Source organism: Alexandromys fortis, unplaced genomic scaffold (genome assembly GCF_014885135.2).
Source record: "Alexandromys fortis isolate MF-2015 unplaced genomic scaffold, M_Fortis_MF-2015_v1.1 scaffold_21, whole genome shotgun sequence".
Classification (NCBI taxonomy): Eukaryota; Metazoa; Chordata; class Mammalia; order Rodentia; family Cricetidae; genus Alexandromys; species Alexandromys fortis.
Window position 1 is genome coordinate 6,799,364 of NW_026067905.1, and position 25,682 is coordinate 6,825,045.

A 25,682-nucleotide genomic window follows, 5' to 3' on the forward strand; every position below is an offset into this window, starting at 1 on the left:
GGGGTCAGGATGGTTGGGAACCACTGCATCCTGTTCTGAACAGGAACAATGGAAACTGCTCATTCGCTCCCTGGGCTCAGTTGCTGGCCTGGGACAGCTGCCCCCTCTTCATCTCACACACCCACACAGTCCCTATGGTCTCCCACGGCCTGGACGGTGCAGTTTTGTGTACTTGGATGCCCAATTTCCTTTTTTACTCACAGGGATATAGTTGGCATTAATGTAGTCCGCTCCTTCCTCTTCGTTCATGGACACTAGTCTCACTCGGCTGAAGTCATCTATGGAGAGGAAAGACAAAAGACAGATTAAAAAATCAGAACGGAAGGAAAATTATCCCAACAGTCTCCATCAAATATCAAGTTAAATCAAACCCCGAGGAGGGAGCCAATCTACTGTAGTTCTGCACTAGAGACCTCCTGTAGCCTTAGCCTCTCCTGATAACACATGATCAGCTTCCAGCCATTCGGCGCCTCCATCTCTGTAAGAAGTATCTGCGGGCACTTCAGGCAGGAACTAATATATCTTGTTACCATACAGAAAGCTATAGAACGTAGCTTCAATGTATGATTCCTGTCTTACGAGGGGATCCCAACAGCTCACGACCTTACACAAGGAACAGAAAACTCAGGGACCTTTTGAAATGATTATTATTGTACTATGAATTTAAATTTCTTATTGCTGCATATAGAATTTAATCTTTAAGGTGTGTGTGTGTGTGTGTGTGTACACCCATGTGTGTATTAAGAAACAACTATTATTAAACGAACAAGCATATCTACCATCTCACATTGGATTTTCGGTAAAAGTATGTGGAGCCCACTCTATAATAAAATCTTCAACATATCACCCAACAGTAGTGACTGTTGTCCTTCTAGTGTGTTTAGACCCCCAAGTGTTGTCCTCTCAACCTGTACCTCCCCACCCCAATTCCTGTTCGTTCTCTTTTGTGTTATCATACTATTATTGTAGACCTTTTGGATTTTAGTTTTTCATCTTGGTTATTTTCCCTATTCTTTTCCTTTAGTTTATTCTGAATTATAGTGTTAACTCCTTTTTAAAAACATTTCTTTATATGTTTACATATATGTATGTTCACACACACATACATTAACCCTATGTGGTGTTGAGCTTCATCAAGAAAATCCCTTCTTGACAGTAACCATCTGTCAATTGTACTTAAGTCCACTCAACAGGACCCGGTACTGGAAACTGAGGTGCCTCCTCAGTGCTGGTGAGGCATGGCTCTTAGAGGAAACCCTCCAACCACCACCTCACTAGACGGGAATAATTCCTAGCTGCATTCTAAATACCTACACTTATGCCCACAGGGGAGTGTACCTCTTATCCTTACTTGAAGAACCTTCCCTTTGCAGCAGACAGAGACCATTACAGAAAACCATAACCGGTCAAAATGCAGAGATCATGGGTGTCCAGCCCCAATCAGTACATCTACAATACAACTCCTGCACCTAACCTCAGGGAGCATTGTGGAAGAGGGGACAAAGATTGTAAGAGCCAGAAGAACAGGAAGTCTGCTTGTGTCTCCTAGAAATAACAGGGACACTCTACTCATGATATCTTAAGAGTATGGATGCCTTAGCTGGGCGGTGGTGGCGCGTGGAGCACTTGGGAGGCAGAGGTGGGTGGATCTCTATGTAGGCCAGCCTTGTCTACAAGAGCTAGCTCCAGAACAGGCACCAAAGCTACAGAAAAACTCTGTCTTGAAAAATAAATAAATAAAGAAACAAACAAAAGAATATGGATGCCTAAAAAGAGATGAAACCGAGCAACACAAACAAACGATCATAGAAGGGGGATCTCATAGACCCCACCACCAGACAAATAAACATACGATCATAGAAGGGGGATCTCATAGACCCCACCACTACCAGACAAGGAGCTACAGGCCGCTAACAACTGCCGAGAAAGGGAACATTAGGCTTCCCTAGGGATGAGCTCCCTAATTGTTTATTCATTTCCAAGTGGTCAGCCCTGAAGGCACATGCATGTGCACAACACGAAATAACCTGAGCAGGTTGTATTCATATATGCAACAGTAATAACCAAAGGAAAAGCGGCCATGAATTGAAAGAGAGTAAAGGGGCCTGAGAGAAGCTGGAAGGAGGAATGGGAAAGAGGAAAATGGTGTGATTATGTTTTAATTAAAAAACTTTAAAGAAAATTGCTTTCAACTATATTATATATTGTGATCCCATTTTTCCCCTGCACTCACTACTTTACCTCTCAGTCTCCTTCCTTTGTTGACTTTTGTTTGTTTTCATTTTTCTTTCTTGATTTTTGGGCTCTGTGTGTGTGTGTGTGTGTGTGTGTGTGTGTGTGTGTGCATGAGAGAGAGATAAAGAGAGAGAGCGAAAGAGAGAGAGAACAAATATATAAAGCTGGGTGGGTGGGGAGGTGAGGAGGACATAGGAGGAATTGGGTTGGGAGAGGACAAATAATATGACCAAAATAAATTGAAAGAAATTTTTTAAAACAAAGTCATTTCTCAATTACCGAAATGTATTGGCTTTAAAGTGGCCAAATTTTGTTGACTCCTAACTTAATTGAATTTTAGTGAATGTGGAAATTAGGGGAAGGCTGTTAGTGGGGCTTTTTAATCAGAAAAGCAGATGTGAAATGTTATTATTATAATTCTACCTGCTTTTATCAAGCAACCACGTGAACAATAGTGATATCTTTCTAGAACTTTTAGTTTCCTTCTTTCTGTGGTTGCCTTCTTGACTAGCCTGCCCTGAGGGTAGTAGAGATGAAAAAAAATCAATCTATATTACGGGCATCATAACTGTCCAATGCATACTTTCTATTGCCTCTCTCTTGAATGTTACTTTTTATTACAGAATGCTAAACATCCGCTTAACTAGGCAGATGGGAGAGGAAGGCGCTCACCTGTGGCGCTCTGCCTTAGCTCCTTTCGTTCTCAGTGAATTCACAGAAAATATTTACTAAGAGCACAAATTATCTGACCCCAATTTAGCTAAGCCCCTTTCCCAAAGGGCCAAATGCTTAGTCTCTTCTGCTCAGATGCAATTTATGTAAAAGCAGTGTAATGAAATCTCCCTCCACAGAATAAGATCAATGCTTTGGTTAGGCACAGGAAATCGCCGCAATAGCCCTGAAATTCAGACTGCACCTGAGTCTGGCTGGGAACTAGTGAAACAGAGAAAGTGGCAGTAGCAATGCTTTGGCCTTTAAAAGACAGGGCTGGGATCAGGGCTGTGGGCCAGCTTACACGGCAGGATGTTCGTGTAGCGGTTTTTGCATCGGTTCAGCGGAAGATCTGCAGCGAAGTGAGGGATATCCAGTCCGATCAGTTTTAACTCCTGCAAACGAGAAAGAAGAGGTTTGAGTTCCCGTGCACAGTGTGGACTGGACGGCTCACTCTCCATCTCAGACTCTGCGCAAGTGAAATACTACAACACGCCCTCGGCTACCTGATAATGCAGTGGGCTCATTTTAAGGGCGGAACGTGCTAATCCACTCCTTTCTCAACAGCTGGCTCCGGTCGCCGAATCTCGGTGGAATTTAGTGGACGTGGGAGCTCACTACATGTTTGCTTACTGTGGTTTCTTCTGTCCTTCTAGCTTCAGCCAGCCAGAGCCCATGGCGGCGAAAGCTGCTAATCTCAGGATGCGGGGCCAGCCTGACTGGGACCCACAGCCTGAAATAGAAGCGCTCTGTTGCAAGCACACACCAGTGAGTGTGAAAGCTGAGCGTGGTGGGCCCTGGATTTCAAGGTTCTCTGTCAGCACGACAGCAGTGAAGTGCTGTCAGTGTGCCGTGGAGACAGCTTGAGCTTCTCACAGATCGTCCAGAGAAGCGAGGTCTAGGTGGGAGGCTTGGGAAAGGAAACTCTTTCCAGGTTTAGGATGAAGAGGGAAGTTCACATATAAGTTGTTCCCATAAACCTCTCCCATTCTGTGGGAAGATGTGGGTACCGTTTTTCTCATAGACAATAAGCCTCAAAGAAGTAATAAAAAAGGAGAAAGGGGAGGAAAGGAGCAGGCAGCGATCTCCATGGTGTACAACAGAGGACGAGCAGTCTCTAAATATCCGGTGGTGGAGCCTGAGAAATGAAGATGAATCGGTTGTACTGAGGCAAGCCCTGGGCTGGAAGGAGATCGCGTGACCTCAGCTGACCTGTAGGTTGTCCTGGGAATCTATTTCCAAAAGAAGCATTGGTATTTTCATATAAGCAGGTGACTAGTGCAGTTCAAAGGGTTAAGTGACCGGAAGAGGGGTCCCAGCTGTCCGTCCCTGTGTCTTACAGAACATAAGGAGCTTGCCTAGTCCCAGGTCGCCCAGCTGTCCACATTACCATCTATTGGGATGGCCATTTTTGGGAATCTTCAGTATAGAACTGCAGCAGCAAATCTAGCAAAACCATGAAATATTTCTCACGATGTATTTTTACTGTTTTGATTTTGTAGGTGTGTGTTTGTGTGAATGCCCGTGTGTCTGTGTGAGGGCCCCATGAGTGTGTGCTGTGGAGAGCCCCTGTATTTGTGTTTCGTTATATAGTATGCCTCATTCTAGAAGCTGACCAATCACCAGACACTTTACTTATATTTAGAGAGTTCAGCATTTTGTGCATGTTCATATGCATTTGTGTGTTGGCATGTATGTGGGTGTGCCTGTGTGGGGGAGGCCCGAGGTTGGCATTCGGAGGACCTTCCTCAACTGTTCTCCATTTCTTTTACTGAGGCAGTGTCTCTGCTTCCTGGATGCTGCGATTACAGTGGTCGCCGCTTTTGCAAGGCCCGTAAGGCCCTTATCCAGACATTGCTGACCTGAACTCCAGAGTGCTTGAACTTAACTAAGGAAATCCCTTCCAGGGGTGCAGCAAGGGCCACAGGCTCTACTCTTCACACCACTTCTCAGTGGTCACTTTAAGGAATAAAAAGCTAGAAGCTTGCTCTGGAGGGGTGATTTTGGAATCTCTGAGAGATGTTAAGGAGAGAGACATTTGAGGATGTTCTAGGCGATGGAGCAGGAAGATTGTCACATCCTTCGCATCTCGATCCAAAGCGCATGCTTCCCAAGGGCTCTTGATTCTTCAGGAATCAAGGATGGAGGAAGGTCATTGGCTAATAAAGAAACTGGCTTGGCCCATTTTATTGGTTAGAACATAGGTGGGTGGAGTAAACAGAAGAGAATGCTGGGAGGAAGAGGAAGTGAGGTCAGAAGTAATGCAGCTCCTCTCAGAGCCAGATGCCTCAGACAGAGAGGCATGCTCTGCTCTCCTGGGCAGATGGGCGCAATGAAGCTCCTCTGACCCAGGATGGACATAGGCTAGAATCTTTCCGGTAAGCGCACCTTGGGGTGCTTACACAGATGATTAGAAATGGGCTAAATTAATATGTGAGAATTAGCCTAGAAGAGGCTAGATAGAAATGGGCCAAGCGGTGCTTAAATGAATAGTTTGTGTGTTGTTATTTCGGGCATGAGCTAGCTGGGGACGCAGCCCCACCGCTCCTATTTCAACAGTTTTGGTCTCAGGCCTCTTTCACATTGGACATCCTTACTACTGATTTTATCAGTCCACACTGGCGAGCACGATTGCCATCAACACGGATGAAATAACCTCAGGGGCCCAGATTTCTCTTTCTTGCGATGCTTTATCATATTTTGGCTTCTCAAGACTACAAACTCCTAAGCTTTTTGGAGCAACTGGTGTCATTCTTAAAGATAAATTGGCAAGTTGGTGCTTCAGCACAAATTTGAATCTCCCCCCTATTTCAGACAAAACCAGTGCCATTGCAATTGTATAGGTTTCTCATTTAAAGGGTTTTCAGGGTCTTGCTATATTACTCTTGTGCTACACACAAAAAATCTCTAGTTTTGGAAAACTTAACCCAAATCAATGTTATTTTTTTCAGGTTAATTAGAGTAATCATGAGCTTATTTAAATAATGCTTTTTCCTCCATTGGTTAAAATATTTACAAGTGGGCTTTCTTTAGAAAAAACATAAAGGATACTTTATCAAAAACAGTTAATTTGTCAAAATACCTTCCTTAGTTCTGTGTGCCATGTATTAACTGTAAGTCTTTTGAAAGTGGCTCAAATCTCCTCAACATCAAATTATCTCCAAATACATCTTATAATTTCTCCATTCTTTGCTGGCTTATAGTGCTATCCAATAGAATAATCACACTCAGCAAAGGCAAATGTTGCCCTACGGCTACCAGTTGTGAAACACTCTATGATGGTATGTCTGTGTTTGTTTCTGCTTTGTCTGGCTTGGGTCTATAATGACTCCTTTCTTTGCCGTTGTGTGGATAAAATCACAACTCTCCTTCACTCCCCTTCCATACCCCAGTTTGGACACAGACTAAAAAGCCACTGGAAAAGACACAAAAGGAATCTTAGAAACAGGCTAGGGCTGAGAGCTGGCAGCATGCAGGGCAGCTGACTCAAGTAGAGACCTGTCATCGACTGTTACCTTCCCAGCGGTAAAGGCTCTAAGTTGGTAAGAGCCGCTTAGTTGACTGAGCAGCCCAAGTGTAAATCAGTCAAGCTGCCTTGCAGTAGGTGTGGACACTTGAGCTGCTTTGCGGGCTTTGCAGTTTAGCTTGTCACCACGTGAAAAATCAGACAAGCTTCTAGTTCAGTCACTCTGCAGTTATTGTCTCTCCAACCACATGGAAACACAGAGACTTAAATCTTCATTAAGACAAAGTGTAGGGGTGATGGGCTGGAGCCACATAAATCATTCTTGGGTTTCTGTTCACCTGTTTTGCTTCTAATATAGCCAGTCAACTTTTTACTTATCGTAGACATTCCTAGAGCGTTGAATGGTGTTCATCAAGAAGTGTGTCCATATTAGATCCTGATGTGGGAGTGATTTCTTATTAATAAAGAAACTGCCTAGGCCCCATTTGCATTTGATAGGCCAACCCTTAGGTGGGTGGAGAAAACAGAACAGGATTCTGGGAGAAAGAAGCTGAGTTGAGGAGTCGCCATGATGCTCCCACTCCAGACAGACGCAGGTTAAGATCCTCTCTGGTAAGCCAACTCATGGGCTACACAGAATATTAGAAATGGGTTAGAACAATATGTAAGAGCCAATAAGAAACTGGACCTAGCCGGGCCAGGCAGTGTTTGAAAGAATACAGTTTCCGTGTAATTATTTCGGGCATAAGCTAGCCATGCGGGCGGCCGGGTGCTGGGGACGCAGCCCTGCTGCTCTTATTTCAACAGATGGCGCCCAGACGTGATGGGCTAAATCCACTTAAAAACCTGAGAAGGCTTAAAAATAAGGGAGAGAGAGTTTAACACAGAGTTTTGCTCTCTGTTGGTGGCGTGCCATAAAGAGATTTCCTGATTCAGCAATAGCAGCAGAAAAAAAGCTGCGTCATTTTAAAGCGCGGCTTCATAGGGCTGTACTGCCAGCGTGAACTCTGGCTTTAAAGCATTTCAAGGCTTTTATGGGACTGGATGTTTGTGTTCCCACTTGAGATCAGAAGGAGAGTGCTCTGAGACCGTGCAGATAACTCAGCGCTCCCCGCCTGCACCTGGGCAGAAGGCAGAATCAAGCTTAGGCAGGCGGAAGAGCATGGCGGATTCCTGCCGCCCTACAGAGACGCGTTTTCAGACTGCGCAGTGCTCTGCGTGTCAGATTTGGCTATAACTTGGATGAAAAGAGTTTCTGTGCTGCACACTCAGTCTCAGAATTAAACTGCTGATTGCGGCTCCAATGTAAACTGCTGTGTGCCTGGAACTGTGCTCAGCTCAGAAGCACCAAATGACTCTGAGGCAGGAGCGGCTGCTCCATGCTGAACTGTGCTGGTCTCAGGCAGGAACTACCGTAATTACCTTAAAACCGCGCAGTTAAGGTTTAGACTGGGCAGGACACAGGCAGTACCGTATTACCTATACATGGTGCAACTTAAGTTTTTAAGAAATGCTTAACATTTTAAGAAATGCTCCTGGATAATAAAAAAATTACAGATTCACAATAGAACAGATTCAGACACTGTAGGATGAATGTACGTAGGCTTGGGAGAGAGAAGAAAAAAATATAGAGAATAAAGTTAATGCTTTAAAAAAAAAAGGTAAAGTCTTTAAAGAGACAAAGTACAGATAGTTAAGAGATTAAAAGAAATAAAGAAAAATAAGCCACGTAAAAATGCAAAATTCACAGAGAGTCTGGATTATGTACATTATGTTTTCTTTAAAATTTTTGACTGTGAAGGAGCTAAATACAGAGAGACATTTCATTATATGGGCTGCTAAGCTGAACCTGCACATATGTTCTAAAGGTATCTTGACTTCAGAATTTGGGTCTAAGGATATGATGCTTTGGGAAAGTCCTTTTTTTGTTTTCACAGAGGATGAGACCCTGTTCATTTCTTCTATTCTGATATGGTATGATAGACCACGCCCTCCTGAATGGTTGCTGTGAACTCCTTCAGAAAATTGCTTCGCTCAACTGCCAACTGAGATGAAACTAGCACACAGGTTATATCATGAACGACCTAATTAACGACGCCCCTATTCAGCAGGAAGCAGTTTGGAGAGAAAAAACTACGCCCATGTTCCCAAATATTGTTTATAAATGTTCTTTTACATTTAAAGGGGGATATGATATAGATATGAATAATTTGCATTGGTATGGATTTTAAGGTCAATTTTGTTATATGTATATGTATTTTTGAACTTGATTGAGGTATTGTGATTGTGTAGTTCATTTTAAAATGTAATGTATAATTAGGAAATATAGGTTGCTAATGGGTAATCATCAATAATAGTCAAGCTTGTAGTCATGTTAGTTAGATTTTCTAGATATATAGAGATATATTTCAATTAGATAGGCATTCTTCATATCTTTCAAAGACTGCAGAATATGGCATTTAAAATATTTTAATAACTTAGGGTTTTTCATGACAATGAGACACGTCTGCTCCTGGCAGCACCAGCTACTTCAAGAGAAAGATGGGCATTGAAGAGGATCCTTATGGAGTTGGATAGTCATTTGGGCAAGAAACTGCTCTTGCCTGGACTGTTGCATAAACTGGACACAGAACCCGCAGAGAGAGGACTGCTAAACTTGCCTAAAGGTGAGATGGTCTTTCGGGGTTCCTGATTCATGAAAGTCTGCGAGACATTCTGCAGGACACAGAAGAAAGTAACTGAACTGTCTTTGGAATTTCCTGCTTCATGGAAATGTCTCTGGATACCATGGGCCTGAAGGCCGAAGATGGATGCCCCAACGGTACAGAGGAACTTTGGGTGATTGTCCAGGCAGCGAAATGTCTCTGTCATTTCTAGAGTTTTCTTATTTCTTGTTTGATAGGTAATATTATATCCTTCTGGAGTCTTTGATGGAGTTGAAGAATGAATAGTTATAGTTTTCCTTAGTTATGATAAGAGATAAAATAGATACAAATATTGTAACTGTAATTCTTGCTTGATAACTGTTTTGTTATATGTAATTTTACTATGTTAAAGTTAAAGCCTTTCTTTTTTGTTTAAACAGAAAAAGGGGAAATGATGTGGGAGTGATTTCTTATTAATAAAGAAACTGCCTAGGCCCCATTTGCATTTGATAGGCCAACCCTTAGGTGGGTGGAGAAAACAGAACAGGATTCTGGGAGAAAGAAGCTGAGTTGAGGAGTCGCCATGATGCTCCCACTCCAGACAGACGCAGGTTAAGATCCTCTCTGGTAAGCCAACTCATGGGCTACACAGAATATTAGAAATGGGTTAGAACAATATGTAAGAGCCAATAAGAAACTGGACCTAGCCGGGCCAGGCAGTGTTTGAAAGAATACAGTTTCCGTGTAATTATTTCGGGCATAAGCTAGCCATGCGGGCGGCCGGGTGCTGGGGACGCAGCCCTGCTGCTCTTATTTCAACAAGATCCTATGGATGGAACCCTTTTGTCAAAGCTGACAGAGATAAATCACTATGGATCACCAGATGAGAAGCCACAGAAAGCAGCCGCTGGAGCTCAACGCTCCCCTGAAAACGATGAAGAAATCATGCTCACTCTGAGAACACTGTGGGCTGCGGAGATGTGAGAACGAACTGGAGACTGTCATGGAGAAGGGGAAAGCAATCAGCGGGTCCCCAGCTGAGCGAATGCTTGCCCGAGACATACAGTCCAAGTGTGGATATAAAGATCCCCGTGGTTCCCACTGAATCATGCACACTGAGTAAGCATGGAGCCAAGTATATTATACACATGACTAATAGTGTTCTAAGAATAAAGACGCATGAAAAAAAATGGTTATTAACCGTAACATGTCTCCAAAATCTGGCACCATGGCTGCACTTCTGTATCTGCTTGGCTAGGCTATAGTACCCAGGGGTTTGGCCACATAGCAAACTAGAGCTTGCTATGAAGTTGGCAAAATGCGTTGAACTTAGCAGACTCAGAGTAAAGTAGATTACTGCTTGTACATTGGGTGGGACTTATGTAATCAATTAACTGAATTAAGGGGGAAGGTAACTCCCTGACAGAGGAGGGAATTCTGCTCCCTACTGCCTTCAGACTCAGAACTGCAACCTCAGCTTCTCTGTGGTTCACCAGGGGACAGCTTGTCCTGAAGATTAGAGTTTCTAGTTGTCCTAAGCCAGTTCCTTAAGACAAATCACTCTCTCTGCAATCCTGCTGGTTCTGTGTGCACATCCCATGGGGTTTTCTGGGGAACTATAATACACGAGCGTTGTAAAGCACGCTGCGTGGTGCTTCTCATGAAGCCCAATATTTTTGGGAGTATTACTGGTCGAGGACAATTCCTGACTGCACACCTTGAGGAACATTTAATTCTCCCGCCCTTCTCCCACTGTATACCATTAGTAGCCACCACCCAAGGCATTCACTAAAGCTGCTCCCACACCTCACCGCACTCTTTGGGAACTGGCTGGCTCTTGCTCCCTGGGAAATGACTAATCGAGTTCAACCTACCCGTCTTATAGGTGACGAAACTGAGGTTTTGAAAAGTGTGACACACCCCCCATATTGACTTACAGTGGCCAAATAAATTGAAATCCTTAAATACAAATACAAATGTTCTGAACTAAAGAAAGATGTTCATACATACGTTGAACACATAAAAACCAAGCACATAATAAATTGGACATTCAGCATGTAAAGTATACAATTCTTTTTAACATTTCTGCATGGTATTTAAAGCTAGTACATAAATTGCTGATTGTCTGGCAGTGTCCCATCTTTGTTCAGGAATATGGCTATCCCTCATTTAAGGTAATTTAGTCATGCTATCTTGCTCAGCAGACTTTATGTGACTCTTTCTGCTTTAGTGGTCGGTTAAAACGGGCACCATGACCCAGACTGTCTAGACAAAATTCCCTGTTAATTTTCAAAACACAGATGAGCAAGAGAACATTATGTGTAGGGGTAAGAAACACGTAGAGTAGGAGAAGAGGACTGAAGAGGGGGAGGAGAGGTTGGATACTGTGGTAGTTTGAATGTAATTCGCCCCCATAAGCTTGTAGGGAGTGTGGATTTGCTGGAGTAGGTGTGGCCCTGTTGAAGGAAGTGTGTCACTGTGGGGGGTTGGCTTTGCGGTCTCATACATGCTCAAGACACTTCAGTGTCTCAGACCACTTCCTGCTGCCTGCGGGTCAGAATGTAAGAGCCCTCAGTTCTTTCTCCAGCACCATGTCTGCCCGCAGGCTTCCATGTTCCACCATGTTGATAACAGACTAAACCTCTGAGCTGTAAGCCACCTCAATTAAATGTTTTCCTTTATAAGAGTTGTCGTGGTCATGATGTCTCTTCACAGCTACAGAACTCCAGTTAAAACAGACACTGAGTTTTCTACCAAGAAAAAGGAGTTGCCTTGCAGTAAAAGAAAGCAAAGTCAAGACCAGAGGAGAATGGAAGTGAGGAATGAAGGGGCCCTCTCAGAGATCTGGCTCTAGCTTCCAGCCATCCCTGAGTCCGATCCACAGTTTATCTACTTGACCCTTCCTTTACTCCCATGAGATATATTAACATCTTTCCAGTCAAGTCCCCTTTACTTAGGTGTAAGCTGGTTAGATTTTGTTTCACTTACCATTAAAGTGTTCTCTTTTTTTTTCAAATTAAAAAATAGCATTGAAAAAAATTTTGAGACAGGGTTTCTCTGTGTAACAGTACTAGCTGTCCTGGAACTAGCTCTTGTAGACGATGCTGGTCTTGAACTCACAGAGATCCACCTTTTTGCCTCTTCAGTGCTGGGATTAAAGGTGTGTAGCAGCATTGCCCAGCAAGACTGAACTTTTAAATAACTATACAATCTAAAACACAGTAATATTTGCATTTTGTTTTGATGGCATAAACCTCAGCAGAGGTCATGACCTTTAGCTGTGCCACCAATAGCATCTGTGGTGGCTTGATGAACAATGTCCCCCAGAGATGTGCATCCCTGGGGACAGGCTCTGAGACTGTACAGCCTGGTCCCACTTCCTTCCTCTCTGTGCCTCCTTGCTGCTAAGCTTGCCTCATCAGCTGCCACCATGCCTTCTGCACCATGATGGACTCTCTGATCCTAGAACTCTAGGTGAAAGGAATCCGTTCTTTTCTAATTCGCTTTTTATCAGGGTATGTCTTATCAGAGCAACAGAAAAGTAACTTACACAGAATCTAATCTCAAAGTAATTAAGAAACTTTTTACTCAGGTTAGAGTTGTGGCCACACCATCATTTTCATCTCCAGCCTTATAGCCATCCAACTATTCAGTTTTTTTTTTTTTTTACAGAACTTTGGCTCATTATCAGTCTTTTTAAAATATCCTCCTTCTAGTGACTTACTTTCTGAACTGCTGTTCTTACTGTAGAGCCCGAAATATAATTAGATTTCTGTTATTTGAGCTGCATTATAAGGCTACTATTGATAATTTCATATGCACCTGCAGGGAATCGATAACAGGCCAGGCTTTTGGGGAGATTTTTCAAGACATGGTAGTTAAAAGGCTTTGAATTTGGTAATAATTAAAATCGTTCGCGGGTCAGTGAAATGGCTCAGTGGTAATGGTTCTTCCCACCCAACCTGATGATCCCATGAGTCAGATCCCTGGGTCTCATGTGGTGAAGGGGGGACCTGACTTCTGGAAGTTGTCCTCTGACCTACAAACACATTGTGGCTCACATATATGCATACATATGTACATACATACATAAAACATACACACATACATGCACACATATATGTATATACACACAGTAAAAGCAATATTTTAAAGATTCTTTTCACCCTCAAACTGCCTGGAAAAATACCAATACCCAGACTATTCCTGGCCGGTGGTGACTAAAGTGGTCCTTGGCTGAGGAAGATAAAGAAGAAATGGAAAAAATAAATGTGATTAAAACCAGTTACTCTAATGGGAAAGAGAACTTAGAATTAAAAACAAAACTACAAAAGATCAGAGTCATTTACTTTATCCAGAATCATGGCTCAGTGTAGCTGCCATGGCATCTGAGGCACATGAGGGGCCACGGGGCAGCAGAACCAAGGCCCCAGTTTGTTCTGCCCCTTTGTCTACTGTTTATGTGGGCACTGGTCTCAGTGTAGAGTACTAGGGAAGGGAGTGTGGACAGTGTCCTTCTCTGTCTACACAAATCATGAACAACTCTGTCCCCCCAGGTTTTCAAAAGAAAGAAAACCAAACAGCAAGAAATGTTCAGCAGCATTGTTTGGAACCCCAGCTTCATGAGTGCCCTGCCCTTGGCTATCACACTCCTAGGAGACACAGGTCTCCACTTGGTCTTGGGCCACCTGAAGACACACCTGGAAGGCAAGTGCCATGCCAGGTGTTGGTTTTCTTTTTGTCTTCTTTCCTCCTGACTGTTCTTGACTTTTCAAATGTCATCTCCTGGTCTCATCTATTCACCTTTGACCCCACTCCTGTTCTCTCCCTCCCTGCATTTAGGCTCTCTAAACTCTGGCCTTCCAGACAATTGTGGAGGCCCCTTGATCTAGTCCAGAAGTTAAGCTCCCACACCCCCAAGAAATCAATAGCCTTCCTTGCTTAGCAGTATATCCCACGTTCTACCCAGGGAGCAGGGAAGTGACCCCACTGTAAACCCCACCATCCCCATGCCACTCTCCTCCAAGAAGGGAGAGACTGACTCACCACTCACCTCAAACTGAAGAGAGAATTTATAGTCAGAGTCCTTGGCCATATCCTTGATGTAAGAATCAAAGTCATCCAGCTGAACTGGGCTTTGTCAAAGAGAAAGAAAGGATGGTTAAAAATCAACCCCGTGGGCAGCATATTGGTTAACACCACATTTTGTACTTTTCTTGGCAAAAATAGAAGTTTTACTTTTCTAGGATAAACACCGACTGTTACTACATTCTCTAATTAAGACTGTCAGTTGGCAATATAATTTTAGAAAAAGTATATATACACTAAATTTCCTAGAGATGTCTATATCTGCACTTCACCTTTAATTTAGGGAAAAACATTTTATATACACACTTCCACTTATATATGCACAATATACACATGTGTATATTATATGTGTTTGTGTGTTATGTGTATGTGCATAGAAATACACATCATGAATTTGTGTGCTTATTTCTGGAGGATCCAGGCATCTGAGGAAGAACAGGAGTTTACACTCCAGAGACCTGTCTGAGATGTGGTTTGCTGCTCAGTATCTAGACTGTGACTCTGGATAATCATCTAACTTCTCATAAATTCGCCACAGTCATTGAAAAAATGCTGTTGCCACACCCACCTCCTTGGGCTCACGTACAGCATTCAAAGAGACTTGTTAATTAAACAGCTTTCTATGGATATGGAATCCTACAGCTAGCTACAGAACACTTAGAGCAGGCCCGGTCTGCAGGATGGAGCATTTCGCTAGGAAACTCCAGGTGTCTCACCTGAGAGAACTGTATCTAAGCTGGTGACTCAACACAACTGTAGAAATGGTTTAGAAGTGCAAGCGAGTCACACAGCCAAGTTTCTACACCTACGTTAGTTTTTTTTTTTTTTTTTTTAATGAATAGGATTTAACTTTCATGTTCTGTATATCTTGGTTGCTTCTCTTTAAAAAGCAGCCTGCACCAACCTCTTCTCTATCCTACAGGAAGCTGCAATTTCTCTTCTTATCTTATTTGGGTTGGGTCCATATATTTAACCTACGCTTTAGTCTTACAACATGCTGTTCAGAATCTCCCAACTGTCTGCAGTCCTATTAGCAACTACACAGCATGGATTAAGTATTTGGTTAAAGCTGCTGACTAGTTAATTTGGTAGATTAAGTTATGATATTCATTTATACTAAAATTTTAGTGGATTGTAAGGGAATTAAAGTGCTCAGGTATTGCCTCAAAATTATCATGTTTTTAATCAGAAATGATAGGAACAATGACTCTTGGTCATAACAAACATGGTTGTTTAAAAAACAGGCTGTCATGCTTGGTGGGAGCCACAGATGCTTGGGATGTAGTTTAGGGGCCTGCGTAGGATGTGGAAAGCTTCAGCCTCGATCCCCAGCACAGCAGAACCAAACAAACATAAGAGAGTCACGATTAAGGGAAGAAAGTGGGACCTCTGGGGAGTAGAACTCCTATAGAAGCCCAGGCAGAGCAAGTCTTGGTTCAAAGATTTTCCCACTTTACCCTTCTTCTCTTTCTAAAATACCAGCTAAAGATGGGCTCCCATGTCCAACTCCATTAGAGCTGCTCTCTCTGGCTCCAGATGTTGTGGGGACATTGATCTTAAAGTTGGATCTAACATTTCCAAGCTACATCTTGTTATTAGGAAACCAGGAATATGCCTGGTGGTGGCAGACCAGATCTGTGGGCGAGAAGAAGCAAACCCAAAGATGAGGGAGACAGACTGGAGAAGGCTGGCATAGAGCTAGGGCAGAGAAGGGGGCTGGGACACTGGGAGGGAGGAGAGAGCAGCAGGAACATTCAAAAGATGGGGCAGAAGGTGGGGGAGGGTGTGGCTGCATGATGGCGGAGGGGGAAACAGAAATCAGGAATCACAGAGCCCGATCATTCATCTTCTTGTTTCTGCCTGGGACTATGAAGGAGACATTTCTGGGTGTTCCCTCCACTTTATCCTGTGACTCTGTTCTTGGATATTCTAGCCAAATCCTCTATAGCTCCCTTCAAAACCCACCAATAGTTTTGGGCAAGGAAGACTTTCCATTGCTGTTTCTCCCAAACAATTGTCTCTCCCTGATTAATCGCCCCTCTGCCGTGCCCCTTGCTGCATGCCAATGGGACGTTTGTTGATTTTACACAGACTCTGGAAAAATTATCTTTCTGTGCCCTGAAATTATAATCCACTCAAAGCTAAATAAGAATTTTTTATCTTAATGTTTCTTTTGAAGTATCTGACAAAATACTACATTTTTATTTCTCTCTTTATCAACAATACTGTCATCGGAACCCCATTGCCTTTTCAAACTAATACATCAGTGTTCTGTTCTTGGTAAGAATAAAGATTCAGTTTATAAAAAATGTTTCACTGTATATATATACTACAGAATTTTAATCAGGAAAAGGCCTGGAACTTATAAACACATAAGCTTTTGAAATCTGTGGTGATAACTTCGACTCACCATAGCATAGTCTATGATTTAAGAGTTCAGGAGTTAGGAGCACAGGCTAGCTCATTATTTTTCCTATTTATCAGAAAGAGTTCAGAGGTGGTATTATCAGAGTATTAATTTTAGCACCAACTAGAGTAAAAACCTTTCTCTGCAATGAAGTAGAATTTCAAAACATAAAATGACTAGAGGCTTTTGTGTACCTTTATGTCCATATTAGATGGTCATATATTTGGCATGACCTCTTGCAAGATTTTTGTGAGTCCTAACAATCCATTTGTTTTATGGTTTCCTATGATGAGAAACCCACCTCTTCGTAGACACCCTTTTCATTTGGGAGCACGTGATCTTTTTGTCCTATTAGCTTCACTTGACACAGCATTGGGTTATCTGAGAACTTAATCTCAGTTATGGGATTGCTCAGATCATATTAGCCTGAGGGTATGCATGCCTGTGGGAAGTTGTCTCGAATGTTGTATGATGCAGGAAGACCTAGAGCACTGTTGGTAGTGCCATGGTGCTCTGGGTAGGTCATTCTGAACTGCCTAAGAAAGCTATAAAAGCGCGAGTCACAGCAAGCCAGCAAGCAGTGTTCCTCCATGTTTTCTGCTTCAAGTTCTATTTGTTTTGTTTTTGAGATGGGGGGGTCTTCCTCCCATAGCTCTGGCTGCCCTAAAACTCACAGAGAGCTACCTGCCTCTGCCTCCTGAGTACTGGGATTAAAGGTGTGTGCCACTGCTTCTGGCTCCAGCTTGAGTTCTTGCCCTGGCTTCCCTCAGTGATGGGCTGTAGCCTACAAGATGCAATAAAGCCTTTTCTCTCCTAAGCTACTTGGGTCAGAAAGTTCTATTACAGCAACAGAAGGGAAACTAGACTAGGTTTTCATTTGGAAAGTGTACATTGTTATGATGAAAGTCTCTGAGTGTAACAGTGCCACGGACTTACTTCGTCAGCTTCCTCTTCCTTAAGCCATTTTTACTCCTGAAAATTGAAAAAAAAATACATTCGTCAGTATGAAAAGTTGATTAATAGGATTAAACTTCAAAGGGCTTTAAACTTTTTCATTAAGCAATTCTTCATTTAATTTTTATTAACTATACTTCAGATTTGTTAAATTAGTCTTCCTTAGATAAAGATAGCTATTTCTGACTCATTTTGAGAAACTAGCCGGTCACAAGCACACGCCTACATTTCATATTTCCCATTTGCTGAAAACTGCATTCTAGAGCTACATTTGCTGACTCCTGGCAGTTACCTTTCTAGAAGGTCTTATTAGTAATGGAAACATCCATTTCCTGGTTTCCAGTGTCTGTAGACAAGAAAGAAGAATGGGGGGAATAAAGAATAAAGGCCAAGGAAGTTGAAGGTTGGGTTCTTAGTTACGGACTAAAGTAGCCTCTCTGTTGTTTCTGATGCAAACTGCTGGACTGTTGCAGGTGTGTGGCTCACACAATTCTATGTTCTTATACTCTTAAGATATATGAAGAAATGGACCTGCCGCATGGTTCTTCTTAATTCCTTAATAACCCATAAACCCAAACACAGGAAGTATTAATGTACAGTTTGGTTAATTACATTACCCTAGAATTATTTAGAGTCATCATTTTCATGAAGCAGGTAAAGGAATCAAGCCCTGTCACCTCACATGAGGAGAGCAGCTACTTGAAGAACTTTGTTGTTGTATTTTATCATCTGTACAAGGGGCAGGTGTTAGCCTACTTCAGCTTATGAGTGAAATGATAGTAACCGTGGCTGTAATCAATAGCACAGGCCTTTCAATATTCGAATGAAGGCATGCATATCTTCAAAAATAAATGTCAGGAGAGAATGTCAGTCATGGGTACAAGTACCTTCATGTACCGGATTATTTATTTGTACATTAAAACTGTGATTTCCCGGATATCTCAGCTTCAGAAAGGCTTTAAAAAGATGAGGCAGTTCTTTCCCCAGGTGTCCAGAGCTCTGGCAAATGGCCAGTTCTCACATGGTGAGGGGGATCCATGTTAGCCCACCCGCTAGACACTGTGCCCTTCATGGATGAGCACTGAAGGTGGACACCATAGTGGCTTGTTCACAAATGCTTATCATGTTGAGTTGAAACAAAATAGTCTAAATTTATATTACCCTTGCAGTTTCATCTAGTAAGTCAATTATGCAAATTATCTATCTTGTAGTCTTTTCTGTTACATGCAGTCTTATATATGGCATGAAAGAACAAGCAGGGCTCTCTGGGGAACAGAAGGAAGGAAGGATGGTGGGCTGGATATAGAAGACAAGTGTGCTCAACGCACATGACGTACTTGAGGAAAATGTTTTTATGCGGGCCAGAAGCTGGCTCAACCAGTTGCTGACAAGCCCAAGAACCTGAGTCCAGGCCCCGGAACTCAAGGAAAAGGGAGAGAATCGACTTCTGAAATCTGTCCAATGTGGTGTGAACTTGAAATCGTCACACATAGGTACACACACACACACCAATGCACACACCACAATGTACAATGGATGGATACCAGTAAAAGGAAAGATCATGTATTATTCTCAAACTGTCTAAAGAATAACAATAATCCTAGAATTGGCCTTATAGGTCCTGTGAAGTGAGGCTTATAGACAAAGAGCAAGCAGTCAGGTCAGGGTTATAGGGAAGCACCCTTAGTGGTCCATGGAGTTTCTTGGTTTGAATAGCTTTTATTTCCTACAACTTCCAAGTGAAGACTCCTTACCTCCTTACCCCCTTCCCACCACCCTCATTGCTTCGTTCCTGTTTCTTCCCTGCTCCCCTGGTCTCATCTTCTTTGTCTTTTATTCTTAAACTTCAGAAGAAGTACACCCCTATCATTTAAAAAACACTGATGTCGGACATAGCTGTATCACTTAGGATGCTGGAACCTAAAGAAAGCTCCGCGGGCCCTCCTCTGGTTCAGCTCTCCTGGTAGTAAGTTAATTTCAGGAATGCAACCCAGCCAATCACGTCAGCATTTGGGAAAGCAGAATGCCAGGACAGGTTGCTGACAGCTCTGCTGGGATCAGGAGACTGAGAGCAAAGAAAACTCCTTTCCTATCCAAACAGACTGCAAAAGGAATCTGAGACAAAGGGAGCTGCTGTGCTTGGTGGCTCAGGAGAAGCCAGGCACAGACTTTTCCATTCTAATCCCATCTGTTACCGAGTGAACGTTCAGTGTGATGTAAAATTCTGCTGCATATTTTGTATGGTGTGCTGTGGCCATGAGGATACGCCTGTATGATTTGTGGCCGCGTTCAATGTTCTATTTAGATTCTGCTGAATCTGGAGTGTCCCTGTATCTGAAGGCTGTGGAATATGCCAAGACTGACTGATGACAGGCCATGGCCACATGGAGAGCATCTTTCTACACTTTTGAGTACTGTGTTGAGACGGAGAGAAAGACACAGAGAGTGACAGAGACAGAGAGAATGAGAGAATCATACACATTTGACTTTTCCACTTTTCGTTTATGTAAGACAAAGTTCGAATCCCCAGTGACGTAGAGAAATTAAAGTAGATTCTTCCTAAATTCTTTTGGGGCCACAACAGGCCCTAAATCTAACTGAACTGCAGTCCATTCCTCGAAAGAATCCAAGGTAATGGCAGAGACACGGAATGTGCAGTGATTAAAATAAAGTATAAAGCCCAGAGGTCCCCGGGTTCCTAAGTGCAGCTGCTTCACACGCTAAATAAAAGCCACCCAGGCCTTTAGGTTTAGAGCCGTCTCCAAACACAGCACGCAAGGACCAGTGCACGACCTTATATACATCTGAATGCTGTCACTAAATGTCGTCCTGTCCTTAAAATGCGACTGTTATTAAGAGTTAGAGCAGACACATGCATGTTTGTATAGGGTATGCAGGTGATTATGGTAGAGAAAAGAAACAGCGGTGAATTCAGTTCAGAGTAGGGGATGCTTTTAAGAAAGAGTAAGGCTCCAGGATCACTGAAATCAGGAATCCTCATGGAAGCCGGCTGACCGGGCACTAGCGCCAGACACCCACCACCTGGTGATAGAATTCTCATCAGACAGTGAGAAGTGTCTGGTGGGATCTCTCGATTTCCTCTCAAGGTTCCAGAAGCATTTGAGGGTGCTAGTAAATCAACAGAAGTCCATCTCTTCAAGAAATCCCCCACTTCCCGGAGGAAGCTGGCTAATGCTTTGGGAGTGTGTGGGAACGAGCGTAGCGCTGCTGTTTGGAGCTGTTGACAGGGCAGACGGCATATGAAGACAAATGCATTCGAGGGAGGCTGAGCAAATGCAAGCTCAGGGAGTGACCAGTGACCTGCAGATCAAGCTGTCGGGAATGCGAGCTGTTCTTTTCTGGTTGGGATGTGTGAAAGTTATAGAACCTGACAACAGAGACGAATCTCTTCCTTGAAGGTCTCTTCTCCCCTCGAGGCAACCATTTACAGCCTCGGGATGTTTTCTAAACACAGCGGGGGATTTTGCTCCCCTTACCAGGGATTCACACAATTTGGTCAATACTGTTCATAAGGGGCCTTGAAGGGGCTGGCGATCTGCTCATCCATGAGTCGTTAAGAAAGATGCACAAGGCATGCAGTGTAGAACATGGGAAGATCTCGGGCTGAGCTGCGACAGGGATATAGCACCGGACGCAGCTCTCTCTGGTGGATGCTCTAGTCACTACCTGCATCCAAAGCACGGGTGGAATTCCCGAGGATGGTGACAGGATGTTCAACTGAAAGGTAATGCCAGTTTTGAAGGGGGAGGTGGAAGCAACATGTACTGCTCATACTATCTGACACTCGGCACAGCACACACTGAGCTGATGATGGTGACGTCTGAACCTAAGAAGCAGCAACAGCCCAGGGAACGGTAGCAGATGCTGTTACGGTGAGATATGATTGAGCGTGTTTCAAAGCGCTTCCCTCTAGTATGCTTTTAAAATGTGCAGATTCTGTAGTAAAGATGCATATGGAGGAAGTCTTTCTCAATGTTTCTCCTTCTGTGACTTGATGTCATAAATTACATCACCTGCGTTCTTTTTGCCCTCAGAGGACTAGAAGAATATTTGACCAATAGCTTCAATGTAGATTCCCACATGCCTCTCTCACCCTCCCCTCCCCTTCTCTATCTCTCAGTCTGTCTCTCTGTCTCTGTCTCTCTGTCTCTCTGTCTCTCTGTCTCTCTCTGTCTCTCTCTCTCTCTCTCTCTCTCTCACACACACACACACACACACACACAGAGCCACTATTCCACTCCATGAGATATTTTTATTGTTTCTTTCCAAGCCTGCTTCACATTGCCCACATTTCAGTTATTTCATTATTGTTTACTATCTAAGCAACCACGTGTTGGCTTAAGGGCAATGACTGTGTGCGCATATGTGTGTGGGTGTGTATGTGTGTGTGTCATTGGGAATTTTGTCATTTTCCTGGAAGACTGACTATTTCTCTGATGACTTAGGGGAAAAATAATTTTGGATCATTTCCTTTAAGGAGTCAAGTTTATTATTATAATTATTACCATTATTATTATAGCATAGCAAAAGCCAAGAAGGATATGTTTCAAGGCTTCATGGTCCATGTGGTTTAGACACTAATGCAACAGTAGAGCAAAGGAAGGCTCTTCTTTTCTGTTTAGAGGAGAGAGGAGACTTTCTGGGCTCTGAACCTGTGTTTATTATATGATGGCTCATAATATCAAGAGAGTCACTCTCTTTGGGGCACTATTTCTTTTCTTGAAGGTTTTAGTTTTAAATTATGTGTATAAATGTGTATGACTGGGTGTGTGCCCATGAATGCAAGTGCCCGAGGAGGGTACTGGATCTCCTGAAGTTGGAGTTACAGGTGTTTGTGAGCTGCCCACTGTGGTTTCTGGGAACTGAACTTGGGTCCTCTGCTTAGCTGGGAGCCCAGAGTTCTGTTTCCCTGTTTCTAAAAGGACTATCACACGTTATAGACTGTGGGGTATTAGATAAGATAATTGCATAGAAATGCTTAGCTGAGCTAAGTTAGATATTCAGTAGTTATAGAGTTGAGGTTGTTATGAAAGCAAAGAGGTCTCCAGATTCAGAGACTCCTTCCCCTACCTTTCTACATTTACCTTATTGGAAATAAAGAATTTTCTCATATGTGGAGATGGGAAGAAAAATGGGATTCAAAGATGAGAAGCCAAGGGACCAACTCCAAGAAGACACAAATGACAAATAACACAGGACAGGAAAGTCTTCGAGAGAAGCACAGGAAATCTGACTGGGAAGACACTGTAGGCATCTGGGTACCATTCGCTGTCTTGATGTCTTCCCAGTTACTCATCGTCCTGAGTGCTGAGAGTCACATGAAATAACCGGCAAGAAAAACAAATCCCTTAATCCCATTTTGTTTACTTTCTACATGTTAACTTGTAAAGACTTGGTGTGGGGTAAATAGTAAAAGTGAAATCACTTACCAAGGGTTAATATAAAATGCCAAAAGATAATCAGTCCAAAGACATGAAGGCAGCAGGGTTAAGAAAGCAAACACACTCCTACGCCTGTGAGCATTAATAAACAACAGATGCAAAGATGAAAACGTGGTCAGGGTTAGTAATTCAGCTGCGAACAGATATCAATAAGTCACTGCCAGGGTCAATTCATACCCCAGCTAAACAGCATTCTCCTCTGTGGGCTTCTGATGGAGCTTCAAGGCTACGCTAGTGACCCAATCAGCTTCCATTCATACAAGTCCTCATCGTAATCAGAGACAACATCTTTCCACCCATTTGGCATCAGCCCATCTGCTCTGAGGAGATTTCATTTTCCATTTGGTTCACCGAGGCACATTAGTCGGCTGGTGCGTTATTCTCAGCTATTACCCCTTCCAGTTTAACCTGATTTAAGAAGCCAGGTAGCAGAGCGGTAGCTTGTCTGAGTGAATATAGACGGTCAGGTCACTTAAGTGCATTCCGGGGAGGACCAGGTTTCTGTACCACATCCTTATCAAGCTGAACCACTTCACGTGACTTTCAGTAGTGTTGTCAATTTAAACCCATATCCAGTTTCTAACACTGCTCCTTAAAGCACAAACTCAATATGCTATATGGGTATCACCCACTCAACATCAGCACCTCATCCACGGCCTGGGGTTTTTCACTGGTTCTCATCAGAATGGAAGTGAAACATTAAGTAATTGGATTTTAATTCCAATTGAGGTGAAACGTCTGATTGGAATCTGGTTGTAGGTCTTCAGACAGCACTCAAGACAGACCATCCAATCACGTGAACAGGAAAATACCGGTCCCACCTACATTAGCGTGAAAGCTAGGAGAGAACTATCATCTTGTCACTTCAGTTAGAGCGAACCCCCGCTGACACAGCTAATCTCACTCCCTCACAATATGCTCCTGCTGGTGAAACCAAGTTTGCTATGAGTTGCAGGAGAATTGGCTTGATTTTACAGAAATATCCTGGACGGGATTCTTTGCTTTGCTTTTAGTTTCCCCAGGCTGGCCTATTAATCTTACAAATTGTGAATGGTCAGGAAGTTCATTACTGCATAGCTTTCCTGGGTCAGGGGTACAATTAGGACAGTTTCTACATGGGCCTCACACCAGAGCTGTGAGCACCTGGTCTTTTAAAGGGAAGAAGCGGGAGTTGGTGAGGCTCTTAATCTTGAGAAGAGTCCTAGCATATTTGAACAAATCTGCTCATGTTTCTGAAATTGTCAGCATCAAGGGCTTAGAAATTCTCTTTCTTCATAATTGGGTTGATCATATTTTATAGAAAAACTCTATTCATGTTAAATTTTAAAATGACCCAAAGTGCAGTCATATCAAACAGAATCCCATTTCACCCCTGTCTTCAACTAGCATGGTCATCATCCCACTCAGAGAGGAAGGTTTCGTGTTTTAGATAAGGTTTTTTTTACCCTATTGATTCTATAGGGTGAAATTTCTGTTCTCTCAGATCTGTTTATTTAATATTAGCCACTTTGGGGAAAACGGGTTCATTTAAACACTTCTATGGTAGCCCTTGTTATAGGAGAAATGTTTACTTAATTGGTGATTCTCTTGGATATTTTAAACTTAATATTTAGCTGGACAGTATTGCTATTGATTACACACATAGTTCAGTATAATGACAACCAAATTTATCCCTCGACATTGTTCTAATTCCCTAAACACCTCTTCCCTCTGGGAACTTCGTCCCCAACTGTAAATGACAAAGGGCTCATACATTTTTTAAGTTTGTCTGTGTCTTTGATAGAAGAGGCGAGAGCGTTGGGTTACACATCTTTACTTAATTTTTGAATGGAAGTGTTGGCTCTGCTTTCCAGGTACTCAGTCATGTTGCCTTATTTATCTTACTGCCACTGTGGTTCTTGTGATGGAGCCTCTGCTCAGCACAGCTTTGGGCCCCTTGCTTGACTTTGTGGTCCCCTTTTCCACTACTTAAGAGTGGTATTCAGCTTGTAGAAACCATTTTGGGCCCTGATAATCTAGTCATGGATTACTCACTGAAATAAAGGAAGGACAACCATACACACACACAAAAATCATCTGTGCTTTAAAGACAATAGAATCAGTCAGCTAAAGACATGTCCCAGAATAACACTCACCAACTGTAGGGAAGTTTCCCTTCCCTCTCCAAGGATGCGAAATTGACAAACGTGCCAGCTCCGCACTCCCTGTTCGAAAGAGACAAAAGCAAGGTTACTGCTAGATGGAGCTCTTTACCTGACATGAAGGTCAAGAGAGCCTTTGTCCAGCTCACCATGCCAGCATTAAAAAAAAGGACAATGCATGTTTTATATGATTCTCTTTCACATACAATATCAAAAAGCAAAGGAAGATAAAGCACAAAGAAACAGCTGATGGAGGTGGGTCTTGTATCTTATCTGTTGATTTCATTGGTTAATAATAAAGAAACTGCCTCGGCCCTCATAGGACAGAAAATTAGGTAGGTGGAGTAAACAGAAGAGAATGCTGGGAAAAAGAAGCTTAGTCAGAGAGTCGCCATGATGCTCCTACGCCAGACAGATGCAGGTTAAGATCCTCCCTGGTAAGCCAGCTTGTGGGCTACACAGAATATTAGAAATGGGTTAGAACAATATGTAAGAGCTAGCCAATAAGAAGCTGGAACTAGCCGGGCCAGGCAGTGTTTGAAAGAATACAGTTTCCGTGTAATTATTTCGGGG

The 25,682-nt window shown here is 42.9% G+C and overlaps 1 protein-coding gene and 1 long non-coding RNA gene across 2 annotated transcripts in view; one reads left to right on the forward strand and one right to left on the reverse strand.

Annotated features, from left to right (window-relative positions):
- Positions 1-25,682, forward strand: part of LOC126497291 (uncharacterized) — a 421,870-nt gene that overhangs the window by 192,448 nt on the left and 203,740 nt on the right. The window lies entirely within an intron of this gene.
- Positions 1-25,682, reverse strand: part of Ptpro (protein tyrosine phosphatase receptor type O) — a 91,464-nt gene that overhangs the window by 16,314 nt on the left and 49,468 nt on the right. Inside the window, exons 14-19 of the mRNA XM_050135192.1 lie at positions 25,104-25,172; positions 22,957-23,040; positions 17,489-17,524; positions 14,111-14,192; positions 3,251-3,341; positions 202-278 (exon numbers count right to left, since the gene is read on the reverse strand). Of these exons, the coding sequence (XP_049991149.1) occupies positions 202-278; positions 3,251-3,341; positions 14,111-14,192; positions 17,489-17,524; positions 22,957-23,040; positions 25,104-25,172 (439 nt within the window). The remainder of the gene's footprint in view (positions 1-201; positions 279-3,250; positions 3,342-14,110; positions 14,193-17,488; positions 17,525-22,956; positions 23,041-25,103; positions 25,173-25,682) is intronic.